The 20248-nt window shown below is 45.1% G+C and overlaps 2 protein-coding genes across 2 annotated transcripts in view; one reads left to right on the top strand and one right to left on the bottom strand.

Annotated features, from left to right (window-relative positions):
* Window positions 1-1919: 1919 nt before the first annotated feature.
* qdpra (quinoid dihydropteridine reductase a) lies at window positions 1920-8014 on the bottom strand. Its single transcript, XM_067247110.1, has 7 exons — window positions 7820-8014; window positions 7420-7512; window positions 6914-7010; window positions 6556-6696; window positions 4650-4758; window positions 3350-3433; window positions 1920-2104 (listed from the first exon to the last, which is right to left on the bottom strand). The coding sequence occupies exons 1-7, from the start codon at window positions 7901-7903 to the stop codon at window positions 2002-2004; spliced, it is 711 nt and encodes a 236-aa protein (XP_067103211.1). The 5' UTR covers window positions 7904-8014; the 3' UTR covers window positions 1920-2001.
* Window positions 8015-13932: 5918 nt separating this feature from the next.
* fstl5 (follistatin-like 5) overlaps window positions 13933-20248 on the top strand; it is a 90579-nt gene continuing 84263 nt past the window's right edge. The window contains exon 1 of the mRNA XM_067247623.1: window positions 13933-14057. Coding sequence (XP_067103724.1) covers window positions 14035-14057 — 23 coding nt within the window. The 5' untranslated portion in view covers window positions 13933-14034. The remainder of the gene's footprint in view (window positions 14058-20248) is intronic.

The following is a 20248-nucleotide window of genomic DNA, read 5'->3' as shown; positions in this document are numbered from 1 at the left end:
CTGGTGCTTCATCTGCGCGTGTCCAGGTCACCACCGTGAAGTACCCTCTCACTGCAATAGTAGCACGCCCTTACACTCAACAAAATCTATGAATCTACACATTCACTTTACACGATACATACCAGACCGTCAATATTCTAACCAACATCATCAGTCTAAAACAGACTCCTGTTGTCACACAAACACTATCATATAATCTAACAAGGCATGTTAGCTTCTCCCACAGGGACGAGAACAAGCGATATCGCATCGGCCATCTTTGATCAGGTAAAACGCTTTGGGCTATAAAAACAGTCTCGCCTCCCTTGGGCAATCACTCTACAGCTCAAGTATCATGAGAGCTAATGTATGCGGCAGTTTAGGCGCTGAACGGACCCGCCGCCCTCACACGTCTAGATGAATTGCCGCGGCACACCGAATAAATACATATCAGCCGGCTGGCGCCGAAGAGCTTTGTTCTTTTCTATTAATCCTGAGCATTGTGATTTATTGGGGTGCATGTCATCAGGACCGCAAGCCCCCCCCCTGGGCAGAGCTGGCTATGAGGAATAACCGAGTTTAAGAGTAAGGTCCAATAATTGTACTATGGTCTATTTATTTGCATTCGCGCAGGCCTTGGAGCAGCGAGCTGGAGAATATACGGTGTTGGTTGCCCAAGACCCGTTTGGTTTACTGGCTTACTGTTTGTGTACAGCAGTGCGGCCTATAAATATCAATTTGCCATAATCCAACAGTTAAAATCAATGCTTTCCGGTTTGCCACTGCTGTAAAATGTTTGCACAAAGTGAACAAACCCGTCTGTCGTTTTGTCAAGTTCCACACGCTCTTCAAAGAGGCAGAAAATCACGTTTCTACGGTACAATGTCTTTAACGTCTGTAAAGTTTCAATTTAGATAAAGAAAATTATCAATATATACTTCATTTGAGTATAAATCTAACCTTATGCTGAGTTGTACTTTTTCTTTAACATAGTCTCCATGAGAACAGGACTGATCGTCGGCAATGGGTGTAATGGAAGATCGCCATCTAGTGGTAGATACGTTACCAGCAGGATTTGCAGGTTAAGATGCTCTTGAGTTCGTGGTGCATTACATTCTACAGGAAACATTGACTAACAAACACAAAGTGACAAGGAGTTTTAATTTTTATTTGGCCAGAGAACACAATAACCATGTACACTGGTACAAATACAGACACCCTGCTTCGAAACACTGACAATATGGATGAGGAAAAGCCTAAAACCATCCTACTGTGGGCGCAGGCGCGAAGTTACGTCTGACAAGTCAGCTGAACCCAACACACACACACACACACACACACACACAGTAAGGCCACTCCACTAGAATGCATTGTACGTTTGTTTAAAGTCAGCGGCTTAACTCAGTCTTTGGGTTCCATTGGTTGCAGTAATAGTGGATTTACGTCACAGAACACGACATAAAACACAAACTTAAGGATCCGAAGCATACAAAAAAGGATTTGTGTCTGTGTAGTTACTCTGTAATAAGTAAGTACTGAATTGGAACAGTACGTCAGGTAATTCAGGTCTATATTTGTGATAGACGTCTTGGTTAGTCACTGTCTAGTGTAGCATGAGTCATGTGCATGATTCTGTTCTGGCCACACAGCACAACACTGTAATGTAGAGCAGGTCCTAGGTGGAGCTGGGATACTGTGGTTTGTGAGAAAAGAAATGTTTCTCTTTCCAACCCCAACCATTCATCTTGCTCTACTTCTCTCTACTTTCACCCTCATCTCACCCCTTCCTCCCCCTCCCCACCTCATCTCATCTCACCCCTTCCTCCTCCTCCTCCCCACCTCATCTCATCTCACCCCTCCCCCACCCTCCCCCATCAACACCTCCCCATCCCTAACACCCCCCCTCCCCTCCCCACCCCTCATACAAACCCCTACCCACTTCCTTCCTCTCTCCTTCTCTAACAATCTCTAACGATCTGTCACACCTCCTCTCCCTCTCCTCCATTCATCCCTCCTTCCCCCCTACTGTGTGGGGACGGCCTGAGTGCTGCCCCCGGAGGTAACCAGCTGCATCAGGCTGCCTGACGCTGGTCGGTCCACGCCAGTCGACCACAGGAAGAACGTTCTAGAACAGAATAAAGGAAGAGAAGATACTGAGGACGGGGAGAGGAAGAAGGATATGATTACGTACGTACAACACCACATTCTCCTCCCGGTGGTGTCTTACTGGGGGAAACAAAAACAGTTGAGATACATTTATGAAAAGATTATTCTAGCGACAGCGGTGGAGATGAGAGCTTGACAGAAGGGGTGAGGTGCTAATTACCCCGACCCTCTGAGTCCCTGTCCGTGGACCCTCATCAGCCTCCACAGTTAATCTGTAGAGTTACTATCGTCCAAACCCTGTGGGATTATGAGGTTGGTTCAAATCCCGTCTAATCCCCCCTGGGCTGGGGGGTGGACACGCAGCAGCAGCTCTTTAAGCTCAGCAGGGAGACTCAACTTTTAGACGCCACACAACGTTTCATCACCCCTCGTATCTCTGCTAGAGGCGGAAGAGCAGGTAGAGTTTTGTTTTTCTACAGTTCACACAGACAGGAGAGCGCTGTTCAAACCACTCAAGATTAAAGGCTTCAATTAGTAACGCATCAGTTCGTGTAATTACAATACACAAGTCTATACGTGTCCTTTGGTTCTATTCTTGGCAATGATGTCAACAGCGAGGCCAGTCATGTGATTGGGCTGTGATTCATCCTCCCCTAGTAACCGTTGTGAACCCACTACTGCCACCTTGTGGTGAGATATGGAACTTCTGATCTCTCTGCTCTCCTTAAATCCAGGCTTTGGATTGTATGTTGTTGTACATAATACAGCAGTCGTATCGAATTTCCCATGAACAGGCAAATGATTATGACAATTGTACTAAATGGTCAGAATGGTATTGTTGAAGATTAGTGCTGTCAGTTAAACGCGTTATTAACGGCGTTAACGCAAACCCCAAACCACTTGATGGCCAAGCACACAGCTGATTCGAATTCTCCGCCCCCTCGTCAAAGCCAGGCAATGTTGTTTTCAATTTAAAAAAAAACATTTTCACTAAGCAATCCGATCCACTTCTCCATGTTGATAAGAGAATTAAAATGAGAAACAATGAAGGGACAAAAATAAATCAAGGGACATTTCGAATAGATAAATATTTGCGATTAATCGCAAGTTAACTATGACATTAATGCAATAAAATATTTTAATCGTATGACAGCACTATTGAAGATACAAGAAATACAGTATATTTATATGTTTAGTAGGAATACAAGAAAGTATTGGAAATACAATGATAATGATCCTGCAAATAAATAAATAAAAGACTCACTCTGCAATGTATTCCAGAGGAGTCCAGGAGCTGAAATCTGCATCAGGCATGAACTTCCTGTTCATTGGCGTATCCAAGGTAACCCTGCCAAATGAAACGAAATGATAACCAGTTCCAATGCCTTGTTCTGGGGGTAAGACTGAGAACAGCCTCTGGCTAATACTGGACTGTGTCTCTATCTACACCACAAACACACCTCTACACAGCTCAGTTACGCAGCTAACCAGTTATACAACTACACAGCTATACCACATTGTACATCACATCTACCAGCTATGTATATTTATGGATCCATCTCAACTATCTCAGCAATTGTTTTACACAAACAGTGTACATGTATCTTATTTACCAAATTAAAATGTTTCTTATCTACTACTCTAGTATGTTATACAGTGTAGTAAGTAGCAGATTAATATATTCTAATAGTAATCACATTTCTTTGCATGCTTTCAGTTCTCAGATGAGATGTACAGTTTGTTTTAGGCCTGCCTGCCAGGCTGCCTGTGTGTTTCAGCAGAAATGCAAGTCATGATACTGATGCTAAACAGATGTGACGGCCAGAGAGAGAGAGAGAGGGGAGAGAACACAAGAGCAAGAGAATGAGAGTGGGGGGAGAGAGGGAAAGAGAGAGGGGAGAGAGAGGAAAGGAGAGAGGGAAAGAGGGGGGAGAGAGGGAAAGAGAGGGGGAGAGGGAAAGAGGGAAGGAGAGACGGAAAGAGAGGGGAGAGAGAGAGGGCAAGAGGGAAAGAGAGGGGATAGAGAGAGGGCAAGAGAGGGGTACAGAGGGCAGAGAGAGGCCAAGACAGGGGGAGAGAGGGAGAGAGAGAGGGCAAGAGAGGGGGAGAGAGGGAGAGAGAGAGGGGAGAGAGGGCAACAGAGGGGAGAGAGGGAAAGAGAGCCCGATTCCCTAACCGTCTAGCCACCTGACGTATCTTGATAAATATGTAGGGAGTCAGGTGACTGAGCGGTTAGGGAAGCGGGCTAATAATCTGAAGGTTGCCAGTTCGATTCCCGGCCATGCAAAATGACGTTGTGTCCTTGGGCAAGGCACTTCACCCTACTTGCCTCGGGGAGAATGTCCCTGTACTTACTGTAAGTCGCTCTGGATAAGAGCATCTGCTAAATGACTAAATGTAAATATGTCATCTAATGCACAGTTGAGGAAGGCTTAGAGAATCTTATTAATTTCAGGCCCGGTAGAGTACATGGGAGATGTAGTCATTAATGCTTGCTCCTATAGGGGACATGGGAGAGGTAGTCATTGTTAGAGACATGGTTGAAAACATGGGGGGTGACTCACGGGAGGGTGGCCACGGCAACCGCTCCAGAGGGCAGGCCACTGTCATCCCCTGCAAGGCTCTGGCATAGCTGGTGGACTGCTGCCTTCGCCATCCCATAACCCACCATCCCTGGATTAGAGGGGGGGGGGACAGGCGACGAGAGGGAAAGAGAGAGAGAGAGAGAGAGAGAGAGAGAGAGAGAGAGAGAGAGAGAGAGAGAGAGGGAGAGGACAAGAGTGGGAGAGAGCAGGGGGGACATAGAGAGAGAGGGAGTGAGAAAGAGACATTGAGAGAGAGTGAGAACAGAGAAAGACAGAGAGAGAGAGAAAGAGAAAATGAAGATTGACGTAGTTATAGATATTTTAATGCGCCAATTCATGATACATTTGTAGAGGGGGTTTGCTTCTGAGGTATGTATAACAGTCTGATCTCTTACATCAGTGTTTGTTGCTAGAGCATCTGGAATCAATATTTCAGCCTTTTTCATTTAAACTGTGCTTCATGAGATTGTATCGGCTCTCTACCCCTGAATACATGACAAGCATACCCAGACTACCTTAGAGGAAGGAACCAATGAGAGGGCAGGATAAAAAGACGTGAGTCTGGAAGCTGTTGTTTTCCCTCCAGGAGGGAGGACAGAAGTGGAACTAATTTTCTAATGGGAAACACAGACACATGTCTGTAGAGCCGGACAGCTCTGTTCGTTTACAGTCACTTAGACCAGGAAGCAGAAACCCCCTGTTAGCACAGTTAGGGGAAACTCGGATCATTGGAGTCAATTTACACAGATGTGATTTCAACCTGAGTGTAGGCACACTGGATCCCTTCAAACAAGGTTTTCAAACTAGACATCCGAATCCAGGGTCAACGGTCAAACCTTTAGGTCATGGTCGGGCATTCACGTGGTACGATTAAGCCTTTTAAGCCCACTATGGAATGTCCACAATGTAGGTTACCATGTGATCTCTGGCGACCAGCGGTTTGCTTGTGGCTGAGATAATAGGCACTGTTTGTCGTTATCACCCATCGTCATCACAGATGGCACACTTTGTTCAGGGGGGGCCCAGCAAAGCAAACAGGCTTTTGTGTGCTTGTTTGATTAAAGCTTTCTGACATGTGTACAGATATAACGAATATACAGTTTCAAGTTTCGTCTCTTAATATCTCTCTGTTCACAGTCGGTGTTCCCTGAAATTAATTCACACAATGTGTATTTGTGTTATTTTCAGAGTCTCCTTTAGAAGTGAACTACTACAAAACTTAATAATGGAAATCAACATGATATCTTCTTATCCTAAAACTTCCAAAAGAGGAAAAAACAGCCACTTGAGACCATTAAACCTCTTAAACCCTGGGGGGTGTAGTCATACAATATCTGGCCTGGTATACTGAGGTAATCATCCTCTCCACAGAGAACCACAACTGCAGCTCCTAACCAGGACCACATGTAGACCAGAACTGCTGAGTCATTCCTCCTCCCAGTCCCTTAGCCAATCAGAACGGGAGGATTGTGTGGACGGCATCAGGATTGGAATTGTTGTCAGGATCAGGGTCACATGGGCAACACACACAGACATAGGGTTCAGGGTGTTATAGAGGGAAGGCTCTGGGGTAATTATATTTTATGGTACCAGATACTAGCTTACATTGTTCAGGGTATTGTGATCCTCAAGGGAGTCACGGTATGACTTCAACAAACTTATTTAAAATCACAATGATTCATACTATCCCATCCACTCTCCTAATTTACATTCATTGTTTCTGAACTCAAAGGCCCAGATCACGTAAGCTGCTATTAGTTTTGGCTGCTTATATGTGTGGGCTGCACCAAAGTCCCTTCACTATCAAAGTCTGAAAGAAATAGTCTGGTGTAAAACAGGGTAATGTATCATAACATGTTCCTGGATAGAAGTAAGATGGTCTTACCAGCAGTGCCAGCAAGACAAGCTTTAGCCCCAGACAAGGTCAACAGTCCTTCAGCTTTCAGATGAATGGAGGCCAAGTGGCTGGAGATGGTGGAGGTCCAAACACTCTGTTTCCACATCATATCTGCGTTTTTGTACAAATCTGAAGTAGACATATTCAGAAATATTTTAAATCAAGGTTTTGTTCAGAGCAAATGTTGTTCACTATTCGTTTATAATTAATTTAAGGGTTTCCCCTGAACAGGTCCCTCACATGAACGGCCGATGACAGGCTTTGTGCGGTTAATGTCTCACATAGATACATTAGCGGATTCAAAATTAGTTGATGATATCGCATCGTGTTGTTGTTGAACTCTGACCTTTCGAGTTGCAATTTCCTCCCGCCCATCCCCCCGCCACGCACAAGATGGCATCCACTTTCTGTTCCCCTAGCAACTGGGCCACATCTGCTGTCACCTGCGAGAGAAAGATAGGACTTAAACATCATCCGTCTGGCATCGTCGGTAAGCCTAGCTAATAACCTGGCTTTATCTTGACTTTCTCTTTGGAATAATTTAGTGCAACGTAATATTTTATAACATGTTATATTTTATGACTATAAACCACATTAGAAGCGTCCAGTTGTATAATAAATAGCATAACATCAACAAAAAGCTGGTCCGATGTAGTGCTAGGCCTATCTATTAAATATGAACAGAAGCATCATAAAAGTGTCGTGGTTTCTCCTGGCTATGTCGGCTATGTGCAACTAGACAGATAAAGTGAGCGGTTTCATTGTAAGCTAGTCACCAGTCAATAAACCACTTGTCACCATAGAAGCCGACCCAGGTGTCATCTCCCACTATAATGATGTCCACTAGCCTACCTGTCCAGCTTGTTGTGTAAAGGACTCGCACAACTTCACCAACACGTTCGCGTCCGCTTCCTCATTCGCTCCTATGTCGATACTGCCTACCCACTGTTGATAAAAACATGAGAATCAATTGATTAATATGAAAATCAATGCAGATGTTCATCATGACTGGTATGAATGCAGTTACAAAATACGTGTATGCTTGTCTTTAATAATACAAGTTTTAAAGTTTTACGAAAGCTTCAGTCAAATGAATAGCCTATAGCCTATGGTTGCCTCTTTATCATGACGTTAACATTCTAAGCTAGGGTAGGGTGTATCAACAAGTGGCTATTGCGAAATAAATGGTGCTAGGCTTTATACTGAAATACAAACCGGCAACATTTTCACAACGATCAAAATAATTTCTTACCCATCCTTTAGATTTGAAATGATGAACACATGCAGAACCTAATGCTCCCTTTCCGCCGTAGACGATGACCCGATGCGCTGCCATGATTTCCCCTTGTGTTCGCACCGAGCAATGGTGATGAGTGACCCAGCAAACACAACTACTCACGCTTATGCAGAGACAGACTGAGTGTGTTAGAGAGAAGAAAAGAGAGAGAGAGAGAGAGAGAGAGAGAGAGAGAGAGAGAGAGAGAAAGAGAGAGAGAAAGAGAGAGAGAGGCGAAAGTGACTTGTGTCTCTGACACAAGTCACATTTGAAAGTATATTGTGTCTCTAGAGAGAGACACAATATACTTTCAAATGTCATACATGGTTTTTAAACGTAGCTTTCAAAAGTACTGGGACCTAGAAAAACGCTACATGACATTCATGAGGTCTTTGTGGGAGAAGATAAAGATCACAGTGTATAGAAACTCAGAATATCCTACCTTAGCACACATTTAAATGTCATCAAAACAGAATTTCGCCTGAGGCTTCCACACAGTCAAACACATCATAATAAGATTATTTCACGCTGATCGCTCATGCCGCTCTATGGGGAAATTGAACACCCAAGGATACACATTCAAATCAACAGCGACAAATAGCCAACTCAAACTCTGAAACGTTTACTGACAGTGTGCCGTAAGCTATTAAATATCATTCTTGTAACGACATGCTACCTTCACATTTTCAGAAGGTCTGTCAAGTTATGGCACTTCCAAATATCGAACGACTGCTTATAAAAACAAATATTATCACTTGAACCCCCCCCCCATCAACACACACACACACACACACTTCCAACACAAAAGTCATTTACAGTGAAAACCTTCTGTACACAGAGCCGTAATCAGAGCTTTAGCGAGGTCCAACCAAAGATGTTAAAACACAACCGCTCTCTCTTTTTAATATTTAGAGCACAGTTATATTCAAATTCAATAAATACTTGTGTAAGTGTGCGAGTCCAAACCTGGGCTCATCAGTAGTGGTGGCCCTGCCTGTATATCATTGCTGCTGGGAGGTACCTGTGTCTGAGGAACTGTACCTCACTGAGCACCATGTGGGTTCGAGACCTCAGGTAGAAACTGTTTTGTTGATGCTTCACTTCCCCTCAGTGGACACTAGATGTCACTACAGGACTAGAGTAAGTGGATTGGTCAGTCACAAAGATTACACATGGTACATTTTCAATAAAAATATATATGCATCTATGCATTAAATGTATAAATCTCAAAGTGATTCATCCGAATGTTTAGATCTAACAGCAATAGATTGTAGGTCAGGTGCTTCAAAGGGCAAATAAAAAATACCAGAGCTCCAAGAGAACAAGGTGGACACCCCGTCGTCGACATGAGAGCTGGTGTCACAGAGCCAAGTTTACTGGAGGGGCGGGGGAGGGAGGATGAAAGGTCCCCAACGAGATACAACAGACAGGAAGATATCGCTCATCGCTGATGTGGGATAACAGCGTCTCGCCTGGGGTAAGACAATGATGGGAGTGGAGAAGCAATACGCGGAGGAGGTTAGGGCCTCTGTGGGGCTCCTGTCTGAGGGCCTGCAAGCCGCTGAAGAGGAAGGTTTTGTGGGTGAGTAAAATGTGATTAGAGAGAGAGAGAGAGAGAGATTGGAGGTGGGTTGGGAGTCGTCTCGGAGGTGTAAGTGGGTGCTTGTTGAGGTCTTGTGCCTTCAAGGCTGTGAAGAAACAATCAAAGAGAGTCAGGTGGCTGAGCGGTTAAGGAATCTGGCTAGTAATCAGAAGGTTGCCGGTTCGATTCCCGGGCTGAAAAATGACATTGTGTCCTTGGGCAAGGCACTTCACCCTACTTGCCTTGGGGGAATGTCCCTGTACTTACTGTAAGTCGCTCTGGATAAGAGCATCTACTAAATGACTAAATGTAAATGTAAAGAGGAGAGGGAGGAGTGTTGTCTGATTCTAAACTTGAAATTGTTCCAGCTTTAAAGAACAGGAGGCTGTTTTTTTGGGTGAGATAATAATAAAAAAAAAGAGATAGTGTTATTAGTATCCCTCACTGTGGGGGTCTGCGTTAATTACTGTAAATCAGAGCGTATCTGAGATAATCTGAGTAAAAAATGTAGCCCACTTATTATGCTGACTACAACACTTTTAATATCCATGCTGTGGATAAATGTTAGGTGGCGTACAGTATATTTGATGTGAATGTGATGACAGGAACCGTTATGCAACTTGCAGAATTGTTTTTTTTTAAGCTTTATATTGTTTTGTTTTTTACTTTTCAGTTACTAAACCTCTTTGGTGAGTGCTCGTTTTTCACGATACCCTTTCAGTCAGAGAGTATGTCAGAACGTATGAGAGAGGCCCTTATGGCTCCTCACAGTGTTCACTACCTGTGGACAGGTGCTAAATTGCCTGCACTTACCCCGTCAGCAAGACGAGCCTGTGTCACTTTCTCTTGTTGTGTTCCCAGGCGAACAAAAATGCCTTGTCATCTAACACAGCAAATTCAACGAGCCGATCTTATGTCTATTTTGTCTGTTGCTTCAGCATCCCTCGTGACGAGAGGATGACAGTTTTATGATTGTGTTATGTAGAATTGAGGATGAATCTCCTCTGACTGCAACAACCAGCCCCAAAAGAGGCTTTGCAGCTCTGGTGTCGTTTCAAGAGTCCAAAAGTAGCACAGCGAAACTATCACCCGATCAATGAAACAGATACGGTTAATCAATCACGTTGTTGAATCAAGACCAGAACAATCTTCAGGTCTGCGGTGGTACTTGGAGAACGCAGGAATGAGGAAAGGAGAAAGCAGAGGATGGTTCTGAACAAACAGCCTCGTTTCAAACGGTTGTTTCCATTCTACTGTACGTGATAAGCTCACTGTGTCCCATGGGGAAGATACTGTGTACAGTACATCCTATGTGGAAAGGAAGCTGTTCGCCACGCTATAACATTAATTACAAGTTGGACGAGACGTTGTTTATATCTTAATTAAACATAATACAACCTGGAACTAAAAGCATTTAACAGATATCTTACAGTACAGTTTGTGTATATGTGCATGTGTGTGTGCATGGCATGAATGTGAGTCTCTCTGTGTGTGTTTGCGCATTTGTGTTTGTATTCTATTGTGTGTCTGTGTGTTGTGTGGTGCCTCTCTGTTACTGATGACAGAGTAATTAGCTCTCCTACTTGTGTGGGTGTCTAAATCCTGTTGCATTTCAACATCAGAGCGATTGTGGAAAAAGCTTTCATCAAGTTTGCACACACATCAGAATTATCACCCTGGTCCATATGTGAGCTTTCTTTGTGCTTGTGTGTTTTGTCTTTTTTCTTTGCTGCCAGGGTGGGTACACAGCTGGAAGGAGCTTAACGGACCCAACTAATATAAGTCGTACTTTTCCTCTTTCACGCTGTCAGAGCTTAAGGGCAATGCTACTGCCAGCTGAGATGAGTGGGCAGGCTAGACAGGGGCTGTGCTGTGAGACTGGACCACTATTTATCTTAACCGAGTAAGGATTTTTTTCCCTCCCCCTTTAAACTTGGTTTCGAGGGACTGGGCTTCCAGAGAAAGTTTTTTTTTCAACTCTAACAAACTCCAGAGGTGTCTGCAGGTACCAAACCACTGCCAAGTTGCTGCTAGGACTCCATTAGGCTTGGCTGAGGTCTGCTGTGAACTGGGCTAGGCCCTGTTGGTGTTATTGATGTGGTTTTATTTTAGTTATTGATGATTTCTTGACACGTTCTTGGAGGCTCCTTAGTCACACAACAGTCTTTGTGATAGCCTACGTACACTGTCTGTGTGATAGCCTACGTACACTGTCTGTGTGATAACCCACGCAGACAGTCTGTCTGATAGCCTACTTACACAGTCTGTGTGATAGCCCACGCACACAGTCTGTGTGATAGCCCACGCACACAGTCTGTGTGATAGCCTACGTACACAGTCTGTGTGATAGCCTACGTACACAGTCTGTGTGATAGCCCACGCACACTGTCTGTGTGATAGCCTACGTACACGGTCTGTGTGATAGCCTACGTACACGGTTTGTGTGATAGCCTACGTACACGGTCTGTGTGATAGCCTACGTACACGGTCTGTGTGATAGCCTACTTACACAGTCTGTGTGATAGCCTAAGTACACGGTCTGTGTGATAGCCCACGCACACAGTCTGTGTGATAGCCTACGTACACAGTCTGTGTGATAGCCCACGCACACAGTCTGTGTGATAGCCCACGCACACGGTCTGTGTGATAGCCTACGTACACGGTCTGTGTGATAGCCTACGTACACGGTCTGTGTGATAGCCTACGTACACGGTCTGTGTGATAGCCTACGTACACGGTCTGTGTGATAGCCTACGTACACGGTCTGTGGAAAGCATTGGCTATGTCTGTGTTCTAGAGCAGTGTTTCCCAACCCTGGTCCTCAGGGCACCCTGTCCTGCATTTTTTAGATGTTTCCCTGTTCAAACACCTGATTCAAATGAATGCTCATAAGCAGGCTTCTGCAGAGCTGGATAACGACCCGTTCATTTGAAGCAGGTGTGTTGGAGCAGTGAAAACATGCAGGACAGGGGTGCCCTGAGGAACCACTGTGTAAGAGGTTACACAGCACCCCCCCCTAACACTAACCCTAACCCTAAACCCCCCCCCCCCCCCGAGACTACAGATCCTCCATCGAACCAGGAGAAGAAGAACCAGGGATGCCGTGGCCTCTGGAAGCAGGATGGCGAGTGAGTGCAGCTGACACTGGGCTCCACAGCCTGGCTCCACAGCCTGGCTCCAGACAGTTTCATGTATAATGGATTGTGAAACTAGTTACATGTCACATGTGGCCTGTGCCAGCGATGTTGCCCGTAGCATGTGTCATAGTCTGTTAGAATCTCCACACGAAACCCTTCCAGGGAGAACACACACACACATGCAAATGTACCCACACAAAAGCATGCACGAACACATGCACACACACATTCACACACATACACACCAATGCGAGCACACACATGCGCATTGGTCTCTCAAGACCCAAAATGGATTACAAAATACCTCCTCTTCCTGTCCTCGTCCTCCTCCTTCAGATCCTATTCGCATGCAAGACTATACCATCGTCAATGTGATGAATCAGTGCAGTTTTAAGTGATACACTAGTCACATCCATAGTCGTCTAAGCACAGATGTGGCAACCCACTGAGGGAGAATGCAAATAGAGTTGTTCCTCTAGTTTCCCCTATAAATCATGCTTTAACTTAATGTGACAGTAGCAGGTACACACTGGCTTGACATATGGCCGAGATGAATATCCATACGCAACATGTGTCATTATGCTAATGTGTATGTGACACTCAAACCCAAACAACACAACCCATGGCTTGATTGTGCATCTCCGATTTTATAAGGATTTATCATTTTAATTTTGAATGTCATATATGTTCTTGTGTTGTCTAACTGTGAGGTCTGGTGTCATTTTAAATGCCCGGGTGATTTGCAAGCATGCCCATGCACTTTGAGTAGAATCCATTTGAGATTTTCTGATCAAAACAGATTACTGTTATTCATGGCTCGTGTGATATACTACACTACAACAAATTTAGTCTCATAAAAAGTTCACATTTTATATTAGTTTGTAAAAACATGTTTGTCATTCTCCCTGCTCTGCCAACAGTCCGTTCGCTTTCACGACGGCTTTAGTCGGTGTGATACTGTATGACCAATTTTTCTCGAGGGAAACTCGAGGTTTGACACAGAAACACTGTTCGTTTCAGTCAAGGGCAATGCACGGGTGGCATCAGACAATCCACATCGCTTCTATCCACTCTCTCACTACGGCTGCCCTCTGCAGGCTTTTGATTGGTTCATCCTGTGATTGTATGTAAATCCGATCGGGGACGCAGCCAGTAGGTGAGTTTGGTTGGAGCTGGTGGCTCGCGCCTCAGTGGCAGAGAAGACCCGAGACAGAAGAGGTTAGACCCGTACTACCGGAGCTGTCCACTTCTACCGAGGTGCTGAAGTCAGGATCCCCTCTCCATTCGCCGTTTGTTGATAGTATTTCCGAAAGGGATTAAAGCGCTTGCTTCACGCAAACTTCCTCTGAGGACGTTTATTGCGTGGATCATATCACTAACCGTGGATTTCATCGGACGTACTTGGCAGTTGAAGTGAAGTGGGCTACAACTGTTTTTGTTTTTGTAAAATCTTTTCTCGGATTATACTCTGGATGCTTTGCGTCTGGACATACAGGTAAAACATTTAAGCGTTTACGTACAGATTATATTGTTGGTGAACGGGTGAACTACGCGGAATGATTTAAACCGTGGAGATTACACTAGCTCTCCACGAAGTATTTTCTGTCATGTGTCCCATTGCAAATGACTTCCCAAACGCACAAGCTATTGCACAACTATTTAATAACGACCCACAATTTCCACTTCAGCCCGCGACTGCTGGACCCGATAGTCTCATCGTTGTCTCTGTTGCAGCTCATCATTTGGTGGCATCACTTGGCAATGAAGTTAAACATGGGAGTTAGTCCCCACTGTCGACTGTTCTAGCCCGCTAAAACCTGCAGCAACTTGAAGACTTCTCTAACCAAATCACCTGTATTTGTATTTTATATTTTTGTCCATGTCCAAGGTACTCCAGTCCATTTCGTAGGTCATTTAATTTAGCCGCATAGTACTTAGCGTGTTATTTTTCCTTAGCACGCTAATCCTTGAGTGACACCGTTAGCAGCGGAGGGATTATACTCTTGTTTTTATCCTCTCCCTCACTGCGCGTGATTCATTTGGCAATGTTCATTAATGCGCTCGTGATGGTCATTAATTGTCTTGTTTAATTCCAACCAATTGGTTGTTGTGGATTCTTCTGAGGCAGCGGTAAAATGACTTCATTTTAAGACTTGTCTTATTTAGTCTAAATCTGCATGGATCTGTCTGTTAGAATATACCCCTTCTGTTGACCATATCTCACTTAAAATCGTCTTGTCATGTTTGCTGATTATATTTCTTGTAAAAAAATCTGATTGAGTTCGGAATTAATATAGGCGACGTCTTGGTACCACCACCCGTGGGCAATTTAGGCCCTGTCATGCAAACAAATTATTTTGAAAGCGAGATTCGTTTTTTCTGATTTGCATTTGTGGACTTGATGCTCCTTGTAGTAGTAATAATAATAATAATAATAATAGTAGTATATAGTCTCAAGCAGTGTGAAAGCTGCCTAATCTAAAGTTTCCAAACCTGCCACAACCCTTTGCTTTTCACTCAATTAGACCAATGTCAGATGCTTAGGCACCCCAAAATTAAAGGGACTCTCCCCAATCACCTCAAGTCAAATTCTTCCAAGAGAGGGAGCTAAATGTGGAGCATTCGCCTTTGAAAGTGTATTTGAGCAGGTAGGCAGCTATGCAGCATTGCCCATTCCTTCCACTCCCTGTGTATTGATTAAATGTTAGTAAAGATGAGCCTGCACTTCATTGGTTCACTCTCTGTTTCTAATCATAGGATGTCACCCCTCTAGTGGCTTGTATTACAAAGGGGCAGGTCGTGTTTTGCAAGGCTTTTCCACTTTACTGTAAATCTCTACTTCCATATTGATACGTTTCTTTCGGACTGAAGTCGTCATGGGCACTGTCATTTATGTTTTATGAAGCCCATGGATTATGCATTGGCCTCTGAGATAGGTGGCTCACACAAGCTCTAGGACAGCCAATATGAGAATCCATTCACAGTCAAGAAACCAGACATACCTTGCAATTTGTCTGATAATCTATTGTATGATTGAAATGTCGTATGAAAGATGACAAAGTTCAGATTACACCGTGTGCATTGAAAAACTCCTGACACGTTACTTACAACTTTACCAAAGATACCTTTTTCCTCGCAAAACAAGACTCATTCCTGCTCCTATCCGTTGATATCCTTTAGCAACAGGTTAGAGATGAGGGTGGGAAGAAAGTTCCCCGTCTGAAAAACAACATGAATTATTGTCCCATCTGCCTCTAGTTACTATGACTTCCTGCCCCTGGGGATTCAGACAGCTCATTTCTGAGTCAGTGTGGCTGTTCTAAACATGAAGACACTGGATAGCCCAGGAAGGGATGACATTTTAGTATGGGGTAGTGGAACTGGAGGCGTTCAGACATTAGTTTGAAGTAGGAGGGAGGCGAGGGGTAAATTGGATGTAATAAACGCCAGGCTGGTGAGGAATTGAACCATGGGTCTTTCAGCATTATCAGCTAGGTTACATGATATAAACCATCCTCACTGTAAACTGATGTTATCAAACACACCCTCCTCCTCGGTGCTATGTACTGTGGTGCTTAGCTCCACGCTTAGAAATGCCAAATTGGAATCGGCGTGGTAATATTTTATGTTTATTGCTTTGTGGAGCCCTGTGAATTTCGGTTACAAAAGAGAGGCGTTCTATTGCAGTGAGCCTGTTGGCATGGCGTTGCTCAGTGGCCCCTTGCTGTGAGGTTTAAATTAAGTCTCGGCTAAAGCTTTACAGCTTCTCTACGTTTCTGTCTTGCGCTGGACATGTGCTCCTAAACAGCCAGGCTGTGTTTGAAGTCTTAGGAATCAAGCACACTTCTGCAAATGAGTTTTACTTTATTGTTGTTATTATGAAATTATATTTTCGTCTGTATACTGTGAATGGTTTTGGATGTCAATAGAAGGTTTACACAGAGCTGGCTGAGAGGCTGACTTTTTGATTGAATGTGTTGTGTGTGTGTGTGACATTTGTGGGGTTCAGTTGAACTCAGATCTACAGTCAGTGTAGCTCAACCAGTTGGTGTCGCCATAGAGTGAGTTTGAGGGGGTTAACTGAATGGGTTAAACTCATTCCTCACTCTAAATCCAGCATACCTGTGCATCAGATTGCTGGCTTTCAGCCATGTCGCTGGCTAAGTGGTGTATCAGTGGGCTCGTTGCACGTTTCCATCAGTACTGAACCAGGTTGAGGGCATTAAGGACCTTAGTCACCCTACCCCTCAGGATTGAAACCAAAGAATCTCTGGTGATCCTGGCTTACCATCATTATTAATACTCTCCAGAATTCTCCTTGTCTATCACCATTCACATCATTACATTTGTCCTCACCATTCTTGCCTGTTCCCTGACCACAAAAGTACTGTTAGAATTATGGGGTTCAGATGGCTGAGCGGTTAGGGAATCGGGCTAATCAGCAGGTTGCCAGTTCGATTCGGCTGTGCGAAATGAGGTTGTGTCCTTGGGCAAGGCACTTCTCCCTACTTGCCTCGGGGGGTATGTCCCTGTACTTACTGTAAGTCGCTCTGGATAAGAGCGTCTGCTAAATGACAAAATGTAAATGTATGGACTACTCATTGATGATATTCTGCTGCACTTTCTATATTTAAAGTAGTTTTGTGTGAAAGAGCTAAATTAAGAAAATGTCAATGTGATTCTGTCCTTCCCATGAAGTACAGGAGACCGAAAACAGCTTCAAGATATGAAGTGATTGAAGTGTGTTTATCATGTATGTTAGTGTTTGTGTGTGAGAGAGTGTGTTTGTGTTAAACGTGTGCGTGTGTTGTGTGAGAATGTGTATGTGTTTACGAGAACATATTTAGAGGGTGAGTTAGGGGCATTGAAGTTATTGTGACTTCAGGTAGGTCCTTGTGGGTGATATGTGTGTGCCATTCCATTTGCATGTGGTGTGTGTGTGTGTGTGTGTGTGTGTGTGTGTGTGTGTGTGTGTGTGTGTGCCAGACCGCTGGTGTTTTGTGTGTGGCGAGTTTTGATTTTTAATGGTCGTACAGGTTGCAGTTCACCACGGATCAAAGCTTCGACTGACTGGGACTGTGTTGTTCAGGAGAGATGAGATCACCTCGCTCGACCCACGTGGTCTCCGAACCATTCCTGTTACATTATTTCACTCATCAGTTCTTCAGTCAGTTACTTGGCTGTATGAAGGCAATGTCACGGTCCGTCTCTCCTGTTAACTACGATATCCGAAGATCGTAAAACGCCTCAGACTGTTCATGCTGGTGTCAGATCCAGATGCACAGTAAAAGACCCAGTTGTGTGGCTCTCATACGTAGCACTGCAGGTCCTCACACATGGAACCATTTCATCACAGTGGCAAAGTGAACGCATCCAGTTGACATTTGTGTCACATACAGAATGTTGATGGCGTTGCACAACTTGGTGGTGTGTATTGAAGCTCAACCTAAATTATATGTCGTAACTCAGATGCCAGGGTTTCAGTGGGGCTAGTGATTAGTGAAAGAAAAACCATCATTATAGGGTTAGCTGACAACTAAAAGGATTGTACTCGGCTGGTTTCCAACCTGAGACTCAAGGACTACAAGCCAGACACAATATGAACAGTGAAGCCAAAACGATTTTCAAATGATGTGACTAGCATCACTCGCTAGTACACATCGGTATCAACCTAGATGCAGGCATCATCCTAGTGACAAAATACTGTGACAGTAAAGTGAACGTCCACTATTTTTAATTGCTTCTGAAAATGTATTCAGTGTTTCACTTAGTGGTCCGAATGCGTAACATGAATTGATGACGACATCGACACAACATCCGAGTGGCAGCAGGCGCAGCTCTGTGTTCCATCACGACACTGTCCAGCAGGTGTCTGCTCTATCCAGAGACACTGTTCAGCTGGTGTCTGCTCTATCCAGAGACACTGTTCAGCAGGTGTCTGCTCTATCCAGAGACACTGTTCAGCTGGTGTCTGCTCTATCCAGAGACACTGTTCAGCTGGTGTCTGCTCTATCCAGAGACACTGTCCAGCAGGTGTCTGCTCTATCCAGAGACACTGTTCAGCTGGTGTCTGCTCTATCCAGAGACACTGTTCAGCAGGTGTCTGCTCTATCCAGAGACACTGTCCAGCAGGTGTCTGCTCTATCCAGAGACACTGTTCAGCTGGTGTCTGCTCTATCCAGAGACACTGTCCAGCAGGTGTCTGCTCTATCCAGAGACACTGTTCAGCTGGTGTCTGCTCTATCCAGAGACACTGTCCAGCAGGTGTCTGCTCTATCCAGAGACACTGTTCAGCTGGTGTCTGCTCTATCCAGAAACACTGTTCAGCTGGTGTCTGCTCTATCCAGAGACACTGTTCAGCTGGTGTCTGCTCTATCCAGAGACACTGTTCAGCAGGTGTCTGCTCTATCCAGAGACACTGTCCAGCAGGTGTCTGCTCTATCCAGAGACACTGTTCAGCTGGTGTCTGCTCTATCCAGAGACACTGTCCAGCAGGTGTCTGCTCTATCCAGAGACACTGTTCAGCTGGTGTCTGCTCTATCCAGAGACACTGTCCAGCAGGTGTCTGCTCTATCCAGAGACACTGTTCAGCTGGTGTCTGCTCTATCCAGAGACACTGTTCAGCAGGTGTCTGCTCTATCCAGAGACACTGTTCAGCTGGTGTCTGCTCTATCCAGAGACACTGTTCAGCTGGTGTCTGCTCTATCCAGAGACACTGTCCAGCAGGTGTCTGCTCTATCCAGAGACACTGTTCAGCTGGTGTCTGCTCTATCCAGAGACACTGTTCAGCAGGTGTCTGCTCTATCCAGAGACACTGTCCAGCAGGTGTCTGCTCTATCCAGAGACACTGTTCAGCTGGTGTCTGCTCTATCCAGAGACACTGTCCAGCAGGTGTCTGCTCTATCCAGAGACACTGTTCAGCTGGTGTCTGCTCTATCCAGAGACACTGTCCAGCAGGTGTCTGCTCTATCCAGAGACACTGTTCAGCTGGTGTCTGCTCTATCCAGAAACACTGTTCAGCTGGTGTCTGCTCTATCCAGAGACACTGTTCAGCTGGTGTCTGCTCTATCCAGAGACACTGTTCAGCAGGTGTCTGCTCTATCCAGAGACACTGTTCAGCTGGTGTCTGCTCTATCCAGAGACACTGTCCAGCAGGTGTCTGCTCTATCCAGAGACACTGTTCAGCTGGTGTCTGCTCTATCCAGAGACACTGTCCAGCAGGTGTCTGCTGTTTCCAGAGACACTGTTCAGCAGGTGTCTGCTCTATCCAGAGACACTGTTCAGCAGGTGTCTGCTCTATCCAGAGACACTGTTCAGCAGGTGTCTGCTCTATCCAGAGCACGTCAAGATCGGCTTCTCCATCATCCAATCATCATCCGACATCATCAACGGCCTACCGTGAGTCACCGACCTCAGGTCGGAGGCCGGGAGGACGCATTTCTACCGTGGATCACTAGGTCGGCAGGGTTCGCCCAGGAACACGGCTCAGTGCAGAACATGTTCAAGAGACAATTAGAACCCCCTGGAGAACCCCGGCGTCTCTGAGGTCCAGCTCAGGAGGAAAGCGAGATATTGAGAGGGCTCAGGAGGCTAGTTAGTGTGTCTGAAATTGGTCTGAAGTGCTGTCGGTGCCCTCAGCACCTACGGCCTGGCTCTCATTGTCTTTCCTCGGCTCTTTGTGCTCGT

This window comes from Osmerus mordax, chromosome 12 (assembly GCF_038355195.1).
Source record: "Osmerus mordax isolate fOsmMor3 chromosome 12, fOsmMor3.pri, whole genome shotgun sequence".
In the NCBI taxonomy this organism is placed as follows: Eukaryota; Metazoa; Chordata; class Actinopteri; order Osmeriformes; family Osmeridae; genus Osmerus; species Osmerus mordax.
The sequence above is the reverse complement of the archived record's forward strand: the minus strand, read 5'-3'. Positions and strand labels throughout refer to the sequence as shown.